The 18,119-nt window shown below is 53.5% G+C and overlaps 1 protein-coding gene across 4 annotated transcripts in view; it reads left to right on the plus strand.

Moving 5' to 3' along the window:
- LRSAM1 (leucine rich repeat and sterile alpha motif containing 1) overlaps positions 1-18,119 on the plus strand; it is a 55,548-nt gene that overhangs the window by 34,531 nt on the left and 2,898 nt on the right. For 3 of the 4 annotated variants that reach the window (XM_010367842.2, XM_010367843.2, XM_030920239.1), the window contains 8 exons: positions 2,142-2,241; positions 4,089-4,176; positions 5,851-5,925; positions 7,627-7,707; positions 9,183-9,278; positions 12,680-12,778; positions 13,310-13,441; positions 14,890-14,971. In XM_010367842.2, the coding sequence (XP_010366144.1) occupies positions 2,142-2,241; positions 4,089-4,176; positions 5,851-5,925; positions 7,627-7,707; positions 9,183-9,278; positions 12,680-12,778; positions 13,310-13,441; positions 14,890-14,971 (753 nt within the window). The remainder of the gene's footprint in view (positions 1-2,141; positions 2,242-4,088; positions 4,177-5,850; positions 5,926-7,626; positions 7,708-9,182; positions 9,279-12,679; positions 12,779-13,309; positions 13,442-14,889; positions 14,972-18,119) is intronic. The other variant, XM_030920240.1, reaches the window with a different exon arrangement.

An 18,119-nucleotide genomic window follows, 5' to 3' on the forward strand; every position in this document is an offset into this window, starting at 1 on the left:
CATTTTCATTTTTTTTAATTGTAAAATATGCATCATGTAAAATTTACCATCTTAATCACTTTATTTTATTTTATTTATGTTTTGAGACAAAGTCTCGCTCTGTCGCTCAGGCAGTGGTACAGTGGTGTGATCTTGGCTCACTGCAACCTCCGCCTCCCAGGTTTAAGCAATTCTCTGCCTCAGCCTCTGAATAGCTGGGATCACAGATGCACACTGCCACACCAGGCTAATTTTTGTATTTTTAGTAGAGACGGGGTTTTGCCACGTTGGCCAGGCTGGTCTTAAACTCCTGACCTCAAGTGATCCACCTGCCTCGACCTCCTGAAGTGCTGGGATTACATGCGTGAGCCACTGTGCCCGGCCTTCATTTTAAAATAGGTTAGTTCTGTGGCATTATTGTTGTACAACTGCCAGCACCACCTATCGCCAGAACTTTTTCATCTTCCTCAACTGAAACTGTCCCTAGTAAACACTAACTCCCCATGGCCCTTCCCGTCAGCCCCTGGGAATCAACATTCTCCTTTCTGTGTATGGATTTGACTGTTATAAGTACCTCCTATATGTGGAATCATACAATATTTCTCCTTTTGTGTCTACCGTATTTCACTTAGCATGATGTCCTCAGGTTCATCCATGTTGTAGCATGTGTTTGAATTTCTTTCCCTTTTTTTTTTTTTCTATTTCTTTGTTTCTAAACACAAGCCCACCAGGGAAAAATGTTCTTCCTTTTCAATACTAAATAATGTTGCATTGCCTGTATATGCCACATTTTCTTTCTTTCTTTCTTTCTTTCTTTTTTTTCCTTGCTCTGTCACCAGGCTGGAGTGCAGTGGTGTGAACATGCTCACTGCAGCCTCCACCTCCTGGGCTCAAGTAATCCTCCCACTACAGCTTCCCAAGTAGTTGGGACTACAGACACACGACACCTCACCTGGCTAATTTTTTTCTTTTTTTTAAGAGATAGGGTCTCACTCTGTTGCCCAGGCCGGTCTCAAACTCCTGGGCTCAAGCAGTCGTCCCACCTTGGTCTCCCATAAGTGCTTAGATTACAGGTGTGAACTGCCACGTCCAGTCTCTACATTTTCTTTATCCATTCATCTATCAATGGGTATTTGGGCTGTTTCCACTTTTTGACTGTTATGAATAATGCTACAAATTTGTGTGTACAAATATCTATTCTAGTCCCTTCTTTCAATTCTTTTATTTTAATTTTTTGATTTTTCTTTTTTTTTTTCTTTTTTTTGAGATAGGGTCTCGCTCTGTTGCCCATGCTGGAGTGCAGTGGCATGATCTCAGCTCGCTGCAACCTCTGCCTCCTGGATTCAAGCGATTCTCCTGCCTTAGACTCCCAAGTAGCTGAGATTACAGGCACCTGCCACCATGCCCAGCTAATTTTTGTATTTTTAGTAGAGACACAGTTTTGCCATCTTGGCCAGGCTGGTCTCGAACTCCTGACCTCAGTGATCCACCTGCCTCAGCTTCCCAAAGTGCCGGGATTATAGGCATGGGCCACCACGCCTGGCCTATTTTAATTTTTTAAATTCCTAAATGCATAAAAATTGACTGGAAGAATATATATCAAAATGGAATAATATTTCTGGATGACAAGATCACAGATTTTATGTATGTGCTATTCAGTGTTTTACAATTAGCCTTCCAAGCATATGTTGCTTTTATAATTAAAAAGAACAGGCTGGGCGCAATGGCTCACACCTGTAATCCCAGCACTTTGGGAGGCCGAGGCGGGTGGATCACGAGGTCAAGAGATCGAGACCATCCTGGCTAACATGGTGAAACCCTGTCTCTATTAATGATACAAAAAACTAGCTGGGTGTGGTGGCAGGCCCCTGTAGTCCCAGCTACTCGGGAGGCTGAGGCAGGAGAATGGGGTGAACCCAGGAGGCAGAGCTTGCAGTGAGCCGAGATCGCGCCACTGCACCCCAGCCTGGGCGACAGATGAGACTCTATCTCAAAAAGAAAAAAGAAAAAAGGGTTTTTTAAGGTGACTCTCAGGTAGGTAACCAGGTGAGGCCTCAAGGAGGCCCCTTCCTCAGTTCCCGTGGAAATCCCTGCTGCATCCCTGCCCAAGTGCCCCAGGAACAGCCACCCCACTCAGCTGTCCCCACCTCATGTTCCCGCAGCCGCCATGCAGCAGATGCTGACTGAGAGCTGTAAGAACCGGCTCATCCAGATGGCCTATGAATCTCAGAGGCAGACCTTGGTCCAGCAGGCCTGTTCCAGGTAAGGTAAGGAAGAGGAGTCCCAGGTGAGGGAGTTGGGGGAGCTGGCTCAGGGCCCAAGACCGTGGGATGAGAGCTAGGAACTAAACCTCCTGCCCTGGTCTACCCCAGCCTCCTATCTGCCATTAGGGGCAAGTGATGGCTGCTCTTCCTGAGTTTTCTAGCTGGATCCATGATTCAGCATTGGGCTGTGTTAAAGTAGTAACAGTCACTCCCATTTCTTGTGCACTTCCTGTGTGGCAGGCACTCAGCTAAGCGATGAACCGCAGTCGCTGATTGATTCTAGGATGGACTGTATTGTTATTAACCCCATTTTACAATTGCAACTCAGGTTCTGAGAAACTGTATAACACACCCAAGGAAGCACAGCCAGCAGGCGGTGGAGCCAGGATTTGAGCCCAGCAGAGGGGAGGGGTGTGCTCTTGACTGGGGTACACTCGTTAGTGTCTGAGGACTCCCACGGTTGGGACTGGGATGTCCTGGAGGGATAAGCAAAAGGTTTGCTTTCATGCTGATGGCCGCTCTGGGGTCCGGCTCCCTGTGCTCACTGTGGCACTGTGGGTTTGTTGGAGGTTCCACAGGCACCCAGCAGAGCCAGCGGGGAAAACTCAGTCCGTGCTCAGGATCCCCAGACGGGGACAGGCCAGCAGCCCTGGATGCCCTGTTTCTCCTCCCATACAGGTGGCTGGCACAGCTGCCACCCTCCAGGGCACCTGAACTGTGCCAGCCTCCTCTGGGTCCCTGCAGATGTGGGAATTTCTCGCCCGTTTCCTGATACATGACACTGTGCTTAGGCGTTGCAAGCACAGGGGTCAAACAGACCTGGATCCAGGTCCCACTTCTCCTTACTAACCGTGAGGCCTCTGGGGAGTCTCTTTCCTTCCCTGGGCTTCCAATTCCTTATCAGATAAATCATAGTACCTACCCGTAGAGTTGGTGGAGAATTTGATGAGTGTTAATGAGCATGATGTCTAGTGCATACAGGTCCAATAAATACTTGCTATTGTTGTGAAGCAGGGACCTCACTGGAAAAAAAATAATTGCTATTATGAAATAAACAAAACCAAGATGGTGGCTGGGCGCAGTGGCTCACACCTGTAATCCCAGCACTTTGGGAGGCCGAGGTGGGTGGATCACCTGAGGTCAGGAGTTTGAGAGCAGCCTGGCCCACATGGTAAAACCCCGTCTCTACTAAAAATACAAAAAAATAACCAAACGTGGCAGTGGGCGCCTATAATCCCAGCTACTTGGGAGGCTGAGGCAGGATAATTGCTTGAACCTGGCAGGTAGAGGCTGCAGTGAGCCAAGATCATACCACTGCACTGCACTCCAGCCTGGGTAACAGAGTAAGATTCCATCTCAAAAAAAAAAAAACCAAGATGGTACCAAAGCACAGACATACTTGAGGCTGCAGGTTCTTGTGCCCAAATCAAGGGCTGCTCCCTGCTTCCTGCCCAGGGTGAAAATGCCAGGAAGGACAGTTTTGTCACACTTCGGTGGCTTACCACCCTTGGGAGTCAGGAGCTCCCCACCCATGGAGGTGGCTGGGCAGAGGCCAGGCATCCATTTCGGGGGGGGTGCTGTGGAGGGGATTCTGGTGGAGGGTTGGGTGAGAGGACCTGGAAGCGTCTCTCTCCCAGCTCCCAACTCGATCCCCTCCCCTCCAGGGAGTGGGATTCAGACAGACTCCATGTCTGTGCCCCACCCAGGGCCCGGCTCCCAGCAGGTACTCCATGAGTATGATCCAGTGAAGAAATGGGTTATCTTGATCTCCTCCAAGGGGCCTGGCACATAGTAGGTGCTCAGGAAACATTCCAAGAATGAATGAATCTCTTGTCTTTCTGGCAGCATGGCCGAAATGGATGAACGATTCCAGCAGATTCTGTCGTGGCAGCAAATGGATCAGAACAAAGCCATCAGCCAGATCCTGCAGGAGGTGAGTCCTTGCCCAGGGCCTGAGGGTGGGGGCTCAGGAGGGAGGTTCAGGAGCCAGGACAGAGCACCGAGCTCTACACAGAGCCCTTCCTAGACAGTGTGTGAGGCCCCAGAGGTTTGTGACCATAGAAGTGTACAAGTGATCAGGGTGAGGGGTAGAGAGAGGCCGAGGGGGGACCCGGGGGATGGTCTTCTGGTCATTAAAATCCACAGAAGCACCTCCACCTGCTCCCTGGGAGGCTCCTACCTCCATCCTGTGTAGAAGGCTCCATTGGAAGGACTTAAGTGGCAGGAGGTGATGGTGACCACACCATGGAGGTCAGGCCACAGAGGACGCTGTGGGACCTCTGGCCTCTTCTCATGTCTAGACCTGCTGTGCTGCTGTCTGCTCTTCCACCTCTGCGGTGCTCAGGAGGTGCCTGGCAGGGCCCTTGAGTGGATGAAACGAAGGGCCCCCGTGACCTCCTCCCCTTCAGTGTCCACATTACTCTGTTGAGTGTTTTTGTTTTCTTTTTTTGAGATGGAGTTTCCCTCTTGTTCCCTAGGCTGGAGTGCAGTGGCGTGATCTCAGCTCACTGCAACCTCTGTCTCCCAGGTTCAAGCGATTCTCCTGCCTCAGCCTCCCAAGTAGCTAGAATTACAGGCACCCACTACCACACCCAACTAATTTTTGTATTTTTAGTAGAGACAGGGTTTTGCCACATTGGCCAGGCTGGTCTCAAACTCCTGACCTCAGTTGATCCACCCGCCTTGGCCTCCCAAAGTGCTGGGTTTACAGTCATGAGACACCACGCCTGGCCTGTTTAGCTTTTTATTTTCCTTTTTTTCTTTTTTTTTTTGTTTAAAGACAAGTTCTTGCTCTGTTGCCCAGGATGAGTAAAGTGATGTGATCACAGTTCACTGCAACCTCAAACTCCTTGGCTCAAACAATCCTCCCACCTTTGCCTCCTGAGTAGCTGAGACTATAGGGCCACCATGCCCAGCTAATTTTTTTGATTTTTTGTAGAGACAGAGTCTCCTTGTGTTGCCCAGGCTGGTCTCAAACTCCTGGGCTCAAGCAGTCCTCCTGCCTCGGCCTCCCAAAGTGCTGAGATTACAGACGTGAGCCACTGGCCTGTTCAGCTCTTTCCTGCAGCCTCGTGGGAGTCTCGCCACTGCCTCCCTTCTTCCCTCCCCTTTCTCGCCTGTCCTCTGCGTGTTTGTCATCCCACCCTGCTCCTTTCTGCCTAATTTCAATCTCTGTTCTAAAATGGTTTGACTTAGTGTCTGTGGAGCTTGTCTGAGGAAAATTCTCCGTTTCTCAGAGGAGGCATCTGCCTTGTGGTTAAGTGGGGCTCGGGAGCTGGATAGGCTTGGTGTGTGTCCCAGCGCCGCTGATTCATGCCTCTCAGTGTCACTTTCCCCATCTGTGAAACGGGGCAGTAAAAGCACCCACACAGTCCACTGCGGTGGAAATTCAGGGCATGATGCCGGACGTGCATCAAGTAGAGGCCAGCCCGAAATGAGCCCCTAATATCATTTTGAGGTTTACACAAGTGAGGTGAAATCTCTCTCTCTCAGATGAAAACCCATCCATTAAGGTGCTCTGTACACAGCTTTTGCTTTTCACAGAGATGGGGCTGCAGGGAAAGATGTGGGCACGGCCCCTGCTGAGGGCTGGTGGTCTGTGTTGCAGAGTGCGATGCAGAAGGCTGCGTTCGAGGCACTCCAAGTGAAGAAAGACCTGATGCATCGGCAGATCAGGAGCCAGGTGAGCGCTGGGGCCGTGGTCCTTGGACCTGCCCTCTCAGAGACTTGCAGAGTAGCCCTCCAGGCCGGCAGGTCATAGCAGTTGCGGTTTGAACCCCAGCTCCTTGGCTTGCTAGCCCAGCAAGAGGTCGAGGCCTTGCCCTCAGAACCTCCCTTTGCTCCCAGCCTTGTGTCAGGGCTGCTGGGAGGGTGCCTGGAGGCCTCCTATTCTGGGGTCTGGCAAGGGTCTTGCCAGTGAGCGTGGCCTGTTCAGGTCTCCACCACGCCTGGGCCAGGGAGGGCGGTGCTGATGTGTGGCTTTGACTACTCTGGCTGCCTGTGCTGTCAGTGCTCCCGGCAGGACTTCCCCACTAGGAAAAGCAGCCAGTGCAGGCCCCGGCGCTCTTACAGCCCAGACCGACAGAGGCATCTTGGGAGCATGTGGTATTTTCCCCAGAAGAGGGTAGGTGGGGCTGTGAGCCACAGTGGTCCTGACACCTGCTGAAAAGTGACCTTGGCCCCGGAGGAGGAAGTCCTCCTCCTAGACCCTCCCTCACGTGACAAGATCCCCCCTAGGCCGGCTGCTGACCTTCAGGCTGTCCTTGGGCAAGCCCACCTATGTGGCTTGGTGGCCACCGCCTGTGGAGTGGGGCTGGGACTGGGGCTGAGGTGGACGTCAGGCTATGGGAGCGCTCCTGCATCATGTTCAGCACACTGAAGTTTGCATTTTTGCATGGTTTTTTTCTTTCTTTCTCTATTTTTCTTTCTTCTTTTTTTCTTTTGGACCAATTTACCTTATTAATTTCCCTCTTTAAGTTCAATTCCACATTGCCGGACATGAAGCTCATTCCTCTGACCAGGGGTTGGTGGTGTCATAGGGACTCAGGGATGAGGGTCACTGGGTCATGGGCACAGGATAGAGAAGTACCGGCTGTGGCGTCTGACCTCCCCCTCCCCTGCCGCCCAGGGCTAAAATCCCCTAGACACACCCTGGAGAGTGTGCAAGGGCCCCCCACATCCTCACTGCAGATGGTTTCGACCAGGTCAGCTGTTGCCCTTCAAACCCTGAGCTGGGGCATCCCAGAGAAAGGGATCTCTCACTTACCTGCTCTGTGTCCTTGGGCAAGTGACTTAACCTCTCTGAGCCTTTGTTTTCTTGTCTGTAAAATAGAGGCAATAATACCTCCTAACAGTCAGAGAATTGATGAAATATTACACATCAAGTGTGCAGCACAGGCCTAACACACAGCAAGTGCTCCAGACATACCAGCTAGTGTTACCATTGTTAGTCACTTCCGTTACCCTCTGCTCTCCCCTGCAACAGCGACGAGAGGGACAAGAGAACTTGACCAGCAGGAGGCTGGGTGATAGTTCTGTCTATGCCTCACTCTGGCCTGAATCCCAAGGAAAGCCCCCTCTCCATTGCACAAGCCTTTATCCTGTGCCCACTCTAGGACAGATCCTGTGCTGGGCTCTTGGTAAACAGTGTTGGCCATGACAAACACGTTCATGACCCCAGGAACGCAAGGCCATGAAGGAACGAATTCTTGTTCAAGCCCCTTGATGAGGTTCCCAGGCCTACAGGTTCACCTCATTCCAGAGCCTCCCCAGCCCCCCAGAAAGCCTTCTTAGACCCCACTTGGTCACCAGAGAGTAGCAGCACAAAACTGAACTGTGGTTAATGTGAGTAAAAAAAAAAAACCCTGTCTCGTCTTCTGTTTAGATTAAGTTAATAGAAACTGAGTTATTGCAGCTGACACAGCTGGAGTTAAAGAGGAAGTCCCTGGACACAGAGACACTCCAGGTATGTAGGGCTCCCTGCCCCTGCCCTCCTTCACGTGGTGAGACCCCCACCTGGTGCTCCCTCCCAGCCCCTGGCAGCTGCTCTCCAGCCCCTGGGAGTCAAGGGCTTCTCCAGCAGAGGGCAGAGCTCCTCTGTGGCTGTGACACCAGAGGACACCCCCCAGCCCCAGAAGGCCCAGCGCAGGCCAGGGTTAGAGGTGGTCAGCCTGTTGCGAGGCAGGAGGGTCAGAGGAAGGAGGGTTTCATTGCCAAGGCTCCCCCACTCCATCTCCATCACTGCGTTTCCTGTGCTGGGTGCGGGCCCACCGCTGAGCTCCTGTCTCTCTCTCTAGGCCGTGCTTTAGGCCCTTGGGCAGGCATCCTCCAGGGCTGGAGCTTTTGGGTGTCCCAGGATGTCTGGAGCAGAGGGCCCAGCCGCATCTGTGTAATTCCCTGCAGGCAGCATCTCTGGGGCTCCAGCCTGGGGTCCTGCCCACACAGATGAGAGGGCAGCGGGGACTGGCAGCTGGCCTCCTGGACTGGATGCCTGGGAGCCGGGTGTGGCCTGGCACAACCCTGCTGTGCAACCTTGGCAGGTTGGGGAGGAGGGGCAGCCCTTTCCCCTCTCTGAACCTCAGCCTCTCCAGCTGCAGACGGAGGGCTGGATGGGGTGGTGTGTGAGGACATGTGCCCGTGCCAAGAGTTTGAGCAGAGCCTTCGGTCTGTCACTGTCCCTGTGTCTGTTCTCAGTGGAGAAGTCTCCAGCTGTCCCATGGACACCTCAGTGCAGTGAGGGGTCTGGGGTCTGGATCCCTGGTCTCAGGTGCACCGCAGGTGTGCTGTGTGCCCTTAGGCAGGCCTCTGCCCCTCCAGGCCTTCTTCCCCTACTCCGTAAGATCACAGCGGTCCTCCAGGCCCAGCCTGTGCCATCAGGCCATCGGAGAAGGCTGAGCTAACAAGGGAAAGCCCTTTGTGAGCCTTGAAATGATCTTCAGAGATGAGAGGACTGGGGCTGCTCTCAGAGAAGCTGCAGCCATCGTGCCTGGCGGGTGCCCTAGTCTGGCTGTCGGGGCCCCCATGGGGTTTCCAAGAGCAGGTGTGGGAGTGGAGCAGGGACCCCAGGCTCTGGTTTGCACGCACCTCCATTTGTGTGGGGCCCCACACCCTTCCCTGCCATTTGCTTCTGCCCCTGTGCTCTGTTGTCTGGGAGACCAAGGCAGGCACTGGTGGCTTGTCATTTCTTTTGTTTGATGTTTCTTACCATCCCATTGTCATCAGTCACCAGGATCCCATGCCTGACAACCTCACAAGGAAGAGAGATGCAGGCTTAGGGGAAGGGGGGCAGAAGGGCCTCTTAGCTTTGTCCCCCAGCTCAGCCTGGAGGCGTTGGGCAGAGAACCGGGTGAGCAGGAGGCCAGGCCCTTCTCCATCCTGCCACCGCGGGACTCCTGCGCTGACGCCAGCTCACGGTGGTGTGGGGTGTGGTCTTGTTTGCAGGAGATGATCTCGGAGCAGCGCTGGGCCCTCAGCTCCCTGCTCCAGCAGCTGCTCAAAGAGAAGCAGCAGCGAGAGGAAGAGCTCCGGGAAATCCTGGTATGTGTTTGGCTTCTGTGCTGAGCGTCACGCATGCGTTTACTTTTCTTTAACAGACTTGCCATTTTTAGAAACATCTGTTATTCAAGTAAGAGTTGTTCATCAAAGAAAAACTGGAAAGTACAAAGGAAAATAATTGCATTTCCAAGCGTTATCTCCTGCCATTTTTTGTTTGTTTGTTTGTTTGTTTGTTTGTTTGAGACAGGGTCTCTCTCTGTCGCCCAGGTTGGAGTGCAGTGGTGCAATCTCAGCTCACTGCAGCCTTGACTTCCTGGGCTCAAGCGATCCTCCCACCTCAGCCTCCTGAGTAGCTGGGACTACAGGCATGTGCCACCATGCCTGGCTAATTTTTTTTATTTTTCGTAGAGATGGGGTTTCGCCGTGTTGCCCAGGCTGGTCTCCAACTCCTAGGCTCAAATGATCTGTCTGCCTTGGCCTCCAAAAGTGCTGGTTTTACAGGCATGAGCCACCACGCCCAGCCTCTCCTGCTGTTCTGATGCATATTTTCCAAACATTGTGATGCATCTTCATAGCTATTCATGTGTGTGCCTTTTAAACGTGACATGGTACATACCCTTTTCGAGCAGCCTGTTTCTCCACATTTCTTTTCAAGTCATTAAACTATTCCTTGATGTCCTTTTTCAAGACTGTGCTTGGCCCCTATTGTTGAGTATGTGGATTACTTCTGGTTTTTAAACTTTTCTAGGTGATGCTCTCCGACTGCCTTTGTAGTCGAGTATTCAGGAACAGCCATGAGCATTCACTCCAGACAGGACTCGCTGTGTCCAGGGCAGGCCGTTTGATAAGTTTTTGGTAGGAGTGGCCCAGCCGTCCCCTGTCCCCTGGTGGGTTTGACACTGGCACATTTTCAGTGTGGCAGAGGCCCCCTTGAGAGTGTCTCCTCTAGACCCAGTGGGAACCCAAGCAATGAGGACAAAGGCCAGGCCCACCATCCTGTGTCGCCGTGAATGCACCAGACGCCCTCTGAGCTGCGTTCTAGGCCGGGCCCTGTGCAGGTTTAGAAGAGACCAGCTTCTTCTGGAGGCCTGAACAAGCCTGTGCCCATCAGAGGAAGCTGCCTGTTCCTCACGGTGCCCTACTGCCATCTCCTATGCATCAGGTTACTTTGCAGATGGTGGCTTGGCGCTGTGCCGTAGCAGCCAGGGGCTGTGGCTGGTGCTCCTGCCCTTGTAGGCCTTGGGGGTCACCACCAAAGGAGGAAGCACCGACCCAGCAGAACACAGCCCGTCTGGCCCCTGGGCGCTGGAAGAGAGGGGCTGCAGCCCAGACGGAAGGGAGCAGTGGGCGTGGCCAGGTCCGGGGGGGCCCCCAAAGGGCAGTCAGGCCCAGCAGGGATTGGGAAACGCCTGCGCTGATCCCATTCCCCAGTCACGCCAGCCCTCACGGAGCAGCTCCGTTGTTCTGAGCATGGGCTCTGGAGTAAGACAGGCCTGGATCTGATTCCTGGCCGCACCCTGGGCAGGTTACTCATCACCCTGAACCTCAGTTCCCTCACCTGGGAGGTAGAATCTCCTTCAAAGAGTTGTGAGGATTAATGAATGGCATCTTTAGGTGCACAGCATGGTCTGGCACATAGTACTGTGAACACGTCAGCTATGCCTGTTGTCACTGTGGTCGTTATCAGCATCGTTTGTTCGCTGCTGTATTCTCAGCACCTAGAACAATACTTAACGAAGAGTTATCGAATGGCGGAATAAAAGAATCATGTTCAGGCCGGGCACGATGGCACACACCTGTAATCCCAGCACTTTGGGAGGCCAAGGCAGATGGATCACCTAAGGTGGGAGTTCAGGACCAGCCTGGCCAACATGGAGAAACCCCATCTCTACTAAAAATACAAAATTAGCAAGGTGTGGTGGCGGGTGCCTGTAATCCCAGCTACTTGGGAGGCTGAGGCAGGAGAATCACTTGAGCCCGGGAGGTGGAGGTTGCGGTGAGCCAAGATCGTGCCATTGCACTCCAGCCCGGGTCACAAGAGTGAAACTCTGTCTCAAAACAAAAAAAGAATCATGATCAATAGCACACTGATCATTTTTCAGCTCTGTCAGACAGTGAAGCTCACTCTAGAAGCTGAGGGTGTCCTTCGCACCTGTATCCTCCTTGCCTGGGCCCAGGAGGCAGCCCGGGCTGGGTAATGCTTGCTCTCCCACAGGCAGACAGAGGGGGTACCTCCCACAGGGAATGGCAGAGTGTGGTACCAGGTGGCAGAAGCTCAGGTTGAGGCGCTCGCCTTGACCCGGTGTGTGGCGTCGGGCAGGTCAGCTACCTTCTCTGAGCTCGTCTCAGCAGTAAAATGGAGAGAATGATGCTTCCTGCTTTTCTCATTTCTATAGTTTAAACTATAGACAATAAGCGGGTGGGAAAGTTCTCTGTAAAATACTAAGTGCCAGTCAGTCACAGTGGCTCACGCCTGTAATCCCAACACTTTGGGAGGCCGAGGCGGACGAATCACGAGGTCAGGAGTTTGAGACCAGCCTGGCCAACATGGCAAAACCCCGTCTCTACTAAAAATACAATAATTAGCCAGGCGTGGTGGCGCACACCTGTAGTCCCAGCTACTCAACCTGGGTGACAGAGCAAGAGCCCATCTCAAAAATGAAATGAACTGAAATGAAATGAAATAAAATAAAAAAGTACCAAGTGCTGTCCACCCGCTCGGAGGAGCATAGTTCATAACTCTTTGTTTTGTTTTTGTTTTTGTTTTCTTGAGACGGAGTTTCGCTCTTGTTGCCCAGGCTAGAGTGCAGTGGTGCGATCTCAGCTCACTGCAGCCTCCGCCTCCCCAGTTCAAGAGATTCTCCTGTCTCAATCTCCCGAGTAGCTGGGATTACAGGCATGCACCACCATGCCCTGCTAGTTTTGTAATTTTTTTTTTTTTTGGGACAGAGTCTCACTCTGTCGCCCAGGCTGGAGTGCAGTGGTGATGCAATCTCGGCTCACTGCAAGCTCCGCCTCCCGGGTTCATGCCATTCTCCTGCCTCAGCCTCCCGAGTAGCTGGCACTACAGGCGCCAGCTATCACACCTGGCTAATTTTTTTTTTTTTTTTTTTTTGTATTTTTTAGCAGAGACGGGGTTTCACCATTTAGCCAGGATGGTCTCAATCTCCTGACCTCGTGATCTTCCCACCTCAGCCTCCTAAAGAGCTGGGATTACAGGCGTGAGTCACTGCGCCCAGCCTCATTTTGTATTTTTAGTAGAGATGGGGTTTCTCCGTGTTGGTCAGGTTGGTGTCGAACTCCCGACCTCAGGTGATCCTCCCACCTCGGCCTCCCAAAGTGCTGGGATTACAGGCGTGAACCACCATGCCCAGCAACCATCATTGTTATTACAGGTTTTATTACCGTTTTGAAACTAACATTGCCTGCTTCATTCCTGGCAGACGGAGTTAGAAGCCAAAAGTGAAACGAGGCAGGAAAATTACTGGCTGATTCAGTATCAACGGCTTTTGAACCAGAAGCCCTTGTCCTTGAAGCTGCAAGTAAGGACTGCTGGTGCCTGCCCCGGCCAGGGAGCCCCGGGGACCTCCTCCCAGAGGCACCTGCGGTGCCTCCACCATGCTCTGCCTCTTGTTACCTTCCTGGTGACTCTAGCATGCCAGATCCTGTGCCAAGCCCCAGTGGAGACAGAAGTGAGAGAGAGGGAGTGTTCATTCTGGTGAGGGGGGTGACAAGGCACTGGTCACTGCTGTGCGGGCCAGAGACCTGCCCACAGTAGAGCAAAGCCTGTGCCAGGAGCCACTGTCTGCCCAGCACCTGCAGGGAGAGAGGTGGTTGAAACAGACCCCTCCTGATGGATGTTCAAGTTGCTTACTATTTTCAGGTTTGCAGACAGAGCGGCAGTGAACCCCTGGGCCTATCTTTCTCTGTCTGCCTACACATGAGTTTTTGTAGGAAAAATCCCGAGTACATTCTATGTATTAGGTTATGTATATTCAAGCCCTTCATTTTCTGTTGTAAACAGGGGGTTCTTTTCTTCCTGCCCGCTCATGGTACATGTTTCTTTCTTGCAGGAAGAGGGCATGGAGCGCCAGCTGGTGGCTCTCCTGGAGGAGCTGTCAGCTGAGCACTACCTGCCCATTTTTGCGCACCACCGCCTCTCACTGGACCTGCTGAGCCAAATGAGCCCCGGGGACCTGGCCAAGGTAGGCAGCAGCCGTCCGCAGGGAGAGGAGGGGCGCGCAAGGCCGCTGTCCTGACCAGCCGGGGGTTGACCTGCTCCTTGTGTAGTCCTCAGTGAGGCCTGTCCTTACCTAATGGCCCAGGGCCACCTTGCTTCCAGATGGCCAGAACACCTGCCCTTCTGCCCCAGATGCCTGTGTGTGCCCTACACACTGTCTCACTGGGAAATCCTGGGGAGGTGGGTCCTGCTGACCTGCTCAGACTAGATCTTCAGACTGGAGGGACAAGACAGGCCCTTGGGGATTATCCGATCCAGCGTCTGCCCTGCCCCATGGTGTCACAGACTGTCGTGGCCACAGCACTGCCTGAGCCCCTGTTCCTTTCTGGGCACAAGCTGAGCTCTTTACAGCACATTAATCCACTTATTCTTCAAAACAGAATTATCATCACTGTGCCAGCTAACTTTGTAGCACCTGCACCTGCTGGGCACCATTTTAAGCACTTTTTGTATTCGAACTCACTGAATTCTTCTGACAGCCTAGTGGGGTACATATCATTATCATCATCTTTCAGATGAGACCCAGTAAGGCAATAACTTGGCCCGGCCGGGCACAGTGGCTCACGCCTGTAATCCCAGCACTTTGGGAGGCTGAGGCGGGCAGATCACGAGGTCAGGAGATCGAGACCATCCTGGCTAACACGGTGAAGCCCCGTCTCTACTAAAAATGCAAAAAATTAGCCGGGCATGGCGGCAGGCGCCTGTAGTCCCAGCTACTTGGGAGGCTGAGGCAGGAGAATGGCGTGAACCCGGGAGGCGGAGCTTGCAGTGAGCCGAGATCACGCCACTGCACTCCAGCCTGGGCAACTGAGCGAGACTCCATCTCAAAAAAAAAAAAAAAAAAAAAATTTGGCCCAAGGTCACACAGCAGAAAGCAGTGTGGCCCCAGAGTTCGTGTTCTTTGCCGTGAGACTGTCCTGCCCCTCCCTGGACAGATGTAGACACCAGGGTCCGAAAGGACTGGATGGCACTGAGGGTCACAGGCTGTGCCGCTCAGGCTCTGGAGGCTGAGGGACTGTGGGGCTCACGTGCTGCTACTGCCTTGTGTCTTGGCCTCCCAGGCTTCTCTTCTGCCCCACCTGATGGGGAAGTGGCTGAGGTGTGCAGGTGAAGCCTGGCACCGGGAAACAGTTGCTAAACTGTAGCTGTTGCTAGTGCTGGTTTCCCTTTGGGCTTCAGTTTCCCCCCAACCCCTGCCACACTGATTGGGCTGAGGCCTGGGGAGGTTGCCCTCACAGCTATGGTGCCGCACTGCTTCATCCTGACCTTGGACCCCACCAGGCCCTGGAAGGCTTCCACATTTCCAGCAGAAGGTGCCAGCGGTCCTGTGGGCCTGGGCCTGTGCCAGGTAATTCATGCCATTTAGCAGGCTCCTGCCCAGGTCACAGTCTGCACTTCCTTGAACTGTTACAGGTGGGCGTATCAGAAGCTGGCCTACAGCATGAGATCCTCCGGAGAGTCCAGGAACTGCTGGATGCAGCCAGGATCCAGCCAGGTACCAGCACAGCTCTGGCCTCTTCCAGACAGGGCTCCCAGCCATATGTGTGGGCTCTGGTGGGGACAGTCATTTGCTTACATTTCAGGATGAGTCCTGAGGGCTGGTTCTAGCCCCTGCTGGTCGGTAAGGTTCCCTCCCAAGGAGCAGGCTTAGGGATCAGTGAGCCCATTTTACAGGTGGGAAAAACTGGCCACCAAATTGGGAGAACAGGAGACCTCCACATAGCAGTGGAGGGGCCCTCCCAGCTCCCTGTCCCATAGCCTTCCCTCAGTTCACCCTACAGATGCTGGGATCCACACACTGAGGGACTTTGGACTAGAAGGAGAAATAGCCCGTCCCAGGGCCTGCAGTGTGCCCAGTGCTGGGCCTGAGGCACACCTGTGGATGTGGAGAGATGTCCACAACAGGCTGTGAAGGGGCGAAGGCAGGTCGTGAGGGCCATGGGGAGAACGGGCAGGTGTGGAGTCTGGGGTCTGCCATGTGCTGAGCACAACCCGGGGGCCCAGCACCTACTCACTGCTGTGTATGAACCACGTTGCGGAACCTCCGGATCAACCCCGCGAGGAGGCACTGTTGTGGTCCTCATTTTCAAGATGAGGAAACTGAAGTGGAGAGAGGTTAGCATGTCCCCCGTCAGGTCCCACTGCTGGCAAATGGTGGAACCACTGGGCTTCACTGCCTCCCTGGGGAAGAGGTGGGGGGCCAGAGCAGGGGTGAAGGAGAGGGCAGGCTTGTGCTGCTGGGCTGGGCGAGGCTCTGGGCAGGGCATTTTTAGCCAGAGCCAAGGAAGAGGCAAAGGAGCCAAGGTGAAGGTGGATTTCTGGACTGGACCTCAGTGGGGAGGCCCCGGGGCTCCAGGGGGCTGGGCTGACTGCAGCCCCAGGATAGCTTCAGGCACCAGTTTTGCAGCCACTTTTACTCCAGGGACATTGACTCAACCCCCAAAAAGTCATTAAACTTCTTATGTGCAGAATAGACCCCTTCTGGATGTTCCTGACCCTCCAGCTCTCAGACTGGAGATCAGAAGAGATTTCCATCAGGAGTTGGGGTCACCCCTGGCAGACAAGCCTCACGTGAGCAGGAGTCACAAACAGGTGCCCTTCACCCTGAGCAGGGTGCAGTGCCTCTGAGCCTAGTGGTCCTCAGGACCGGCTGCTTCTCACTGTTTGAGTCATCCCTGGAGCAAACAAGCAGGTTCTTCCTCTCTATAGCAGATCGGCCATGAGGATTTGTGGCCACATGCAGAGAGTGGATGCCTGGGCTGCTCAGGGCTTCCTGCTTGTGCCCATTGGGGAAGGGGCCGTGGTGGGATCCATCCTGAGTTCCAGAAGGCAAGGGAAGCCCTGAATTTCCTAACAATTCTCTTATTACTCCCAGAAATCGGTATACTTTATATCAAATATAGAGGCCGGGGCCGGGTGCAGTGGCTCACACCTGTAATCCCAGCACTTTGGGAGGCCGAGGCAGGTGGATCACCTGAGGTCAGGAGTTTGAGACCAGACTGGCCAACATGGTGAAACCGCATCTCTACTAAAAATACAAAAATTAACCACGCGTGGTGACGCACACCTGTAGTCCCAGCACTCGGGAGTCTGAGGCAGGAGAATTGCTTGAACCCAGGATGCAGAAGTTACAGTGAGCCAAGATCGCACCATTGCACTCCTGCCTGGGTGACAAAGTGAAACTCTGTCTCAAAAACCAAAAAAGAAAAAGAAACAAGCAAATATAGAGGCTGGGTGCAGTGGCTCAGGGCTGTAATCCCAGCACTTTGGGAGGCCTGTGCGGGAGGATCAGTCAAGCCCAGGAGTTTGAGACCAGCCTGGGCAACATAGAGAGACCACTTCTCTACAAAAAATAAAATCAGCTGGGCACGGTGGTGCACACCTTCGTTCCAGCTACTTGGGGGGCAAAGGTGGTAGGATCGCTTGAGCTTGGAGGTCGGGGCTGCAGTGAGCCATGGTTGTGCCCCTGCACTCCAGCCTGGGAAAGAGTGAGACTGTCTCAAAAACAAAACAAAACAAAACAAAACAAAAAATTAGCAAGGCATCATCCCAGCTACTCCGGAGGCTGAGGTGAGAGGATTGCTTGAGCCTGGGAGGTTGAGGCTGCAGTGAGCTGTGATCATAACACTACACTCCAGCCTGGGTGACAGAGCAAGACCCTGTCTGGGAAAAAAAAAAAATGTATATACACACACACACACACACACATACATACATATATATATATGAGAGCTCCCTCAAAATGGTAGCTTGGGGGCCGGGCGCGGTGGCTCACGCCTGTAATCCCAGCACTTTGGGAGGCTGAGGCAGGCGGATCATGAGGTCAGGAGATCGACACCATCCCGGCTAACACGGTGAAACCCCATCCCTACTAAAAATGTGAAAAACTAGCCGGGCGCGGTGGCGGGTGCCTGTAGTCCCAGCTACTTGGGAGGCTGAGGCAGGAGAATGGCGTGAACCCGGGAGGCGGAGCTTGCAGTGAGCCGAGATCCAGCCACTGCACTCCCAGCCTGGGCGACTGAGCGAGACTCCATCTCAAAAAAAAAAAAAAAAAAAAAAAAAATGGTGGCTTGGGGGCAACACTGATACCCTTAGAGGGTCTAGTGTTGTAACAGCCTTTTAAAAATCTTTAGTTTTGGCCGGGCGTGGTGGCTCACGCCTGTAATCCCAACACTTTGGGAGACTGAGGCAGGCGGATCACGAGGTCAGGAGACGGAGACCATCCTGGCCAACATGGTGAAACCCCATCTCTACTAAAAATACAAAAATTAGCTGGGCACGGTGGTGCATGCCTATAGTCCCAGATATGCAAGAGGCTGAGGCAGGAGAATTGCTTGAACCTGGGAGGCAGAGGTAGCAGTGAGCCGAGATGGCGCCACTGCACTCCAGCCTGGGCAACAGAGCGAGACTCTGTCTCAAAAAAAAAAAGAGAGACTTAGCATTTTGTAAGGGCTGCTTCTGATGTCCTAGCAGGGCATGCTGGCTCCAGGGCAGAGCAGCCAGCATGCTGGGGACTCTGTGGGGCTGGGGGCTGGGGAGCAGTGTTGGGGGGCCTCTCATTCTGCTCCCCTGGGTCACCTGATGGGCAACAGCCCATCCTGTCTCCTGGGCAACCAGGTGGAGAAGCCAAGAGCTGGCCCTTC

Source organism: Rhinopithecus roxellana, chromosome 16, assembly GCF_007565055.1.
Source record: "Rhinopithecus roxellana isolate Shanxi Qingling chromosome 16, ASM756505v1, whole genome shotgun sequence".
Lineage (NCBI taxonomy): Eukaryota > Metazoa > Chordata > Mammalia > Primates > Cercopithecidae > Rhinopithecus > Rhinopithecus roxellana.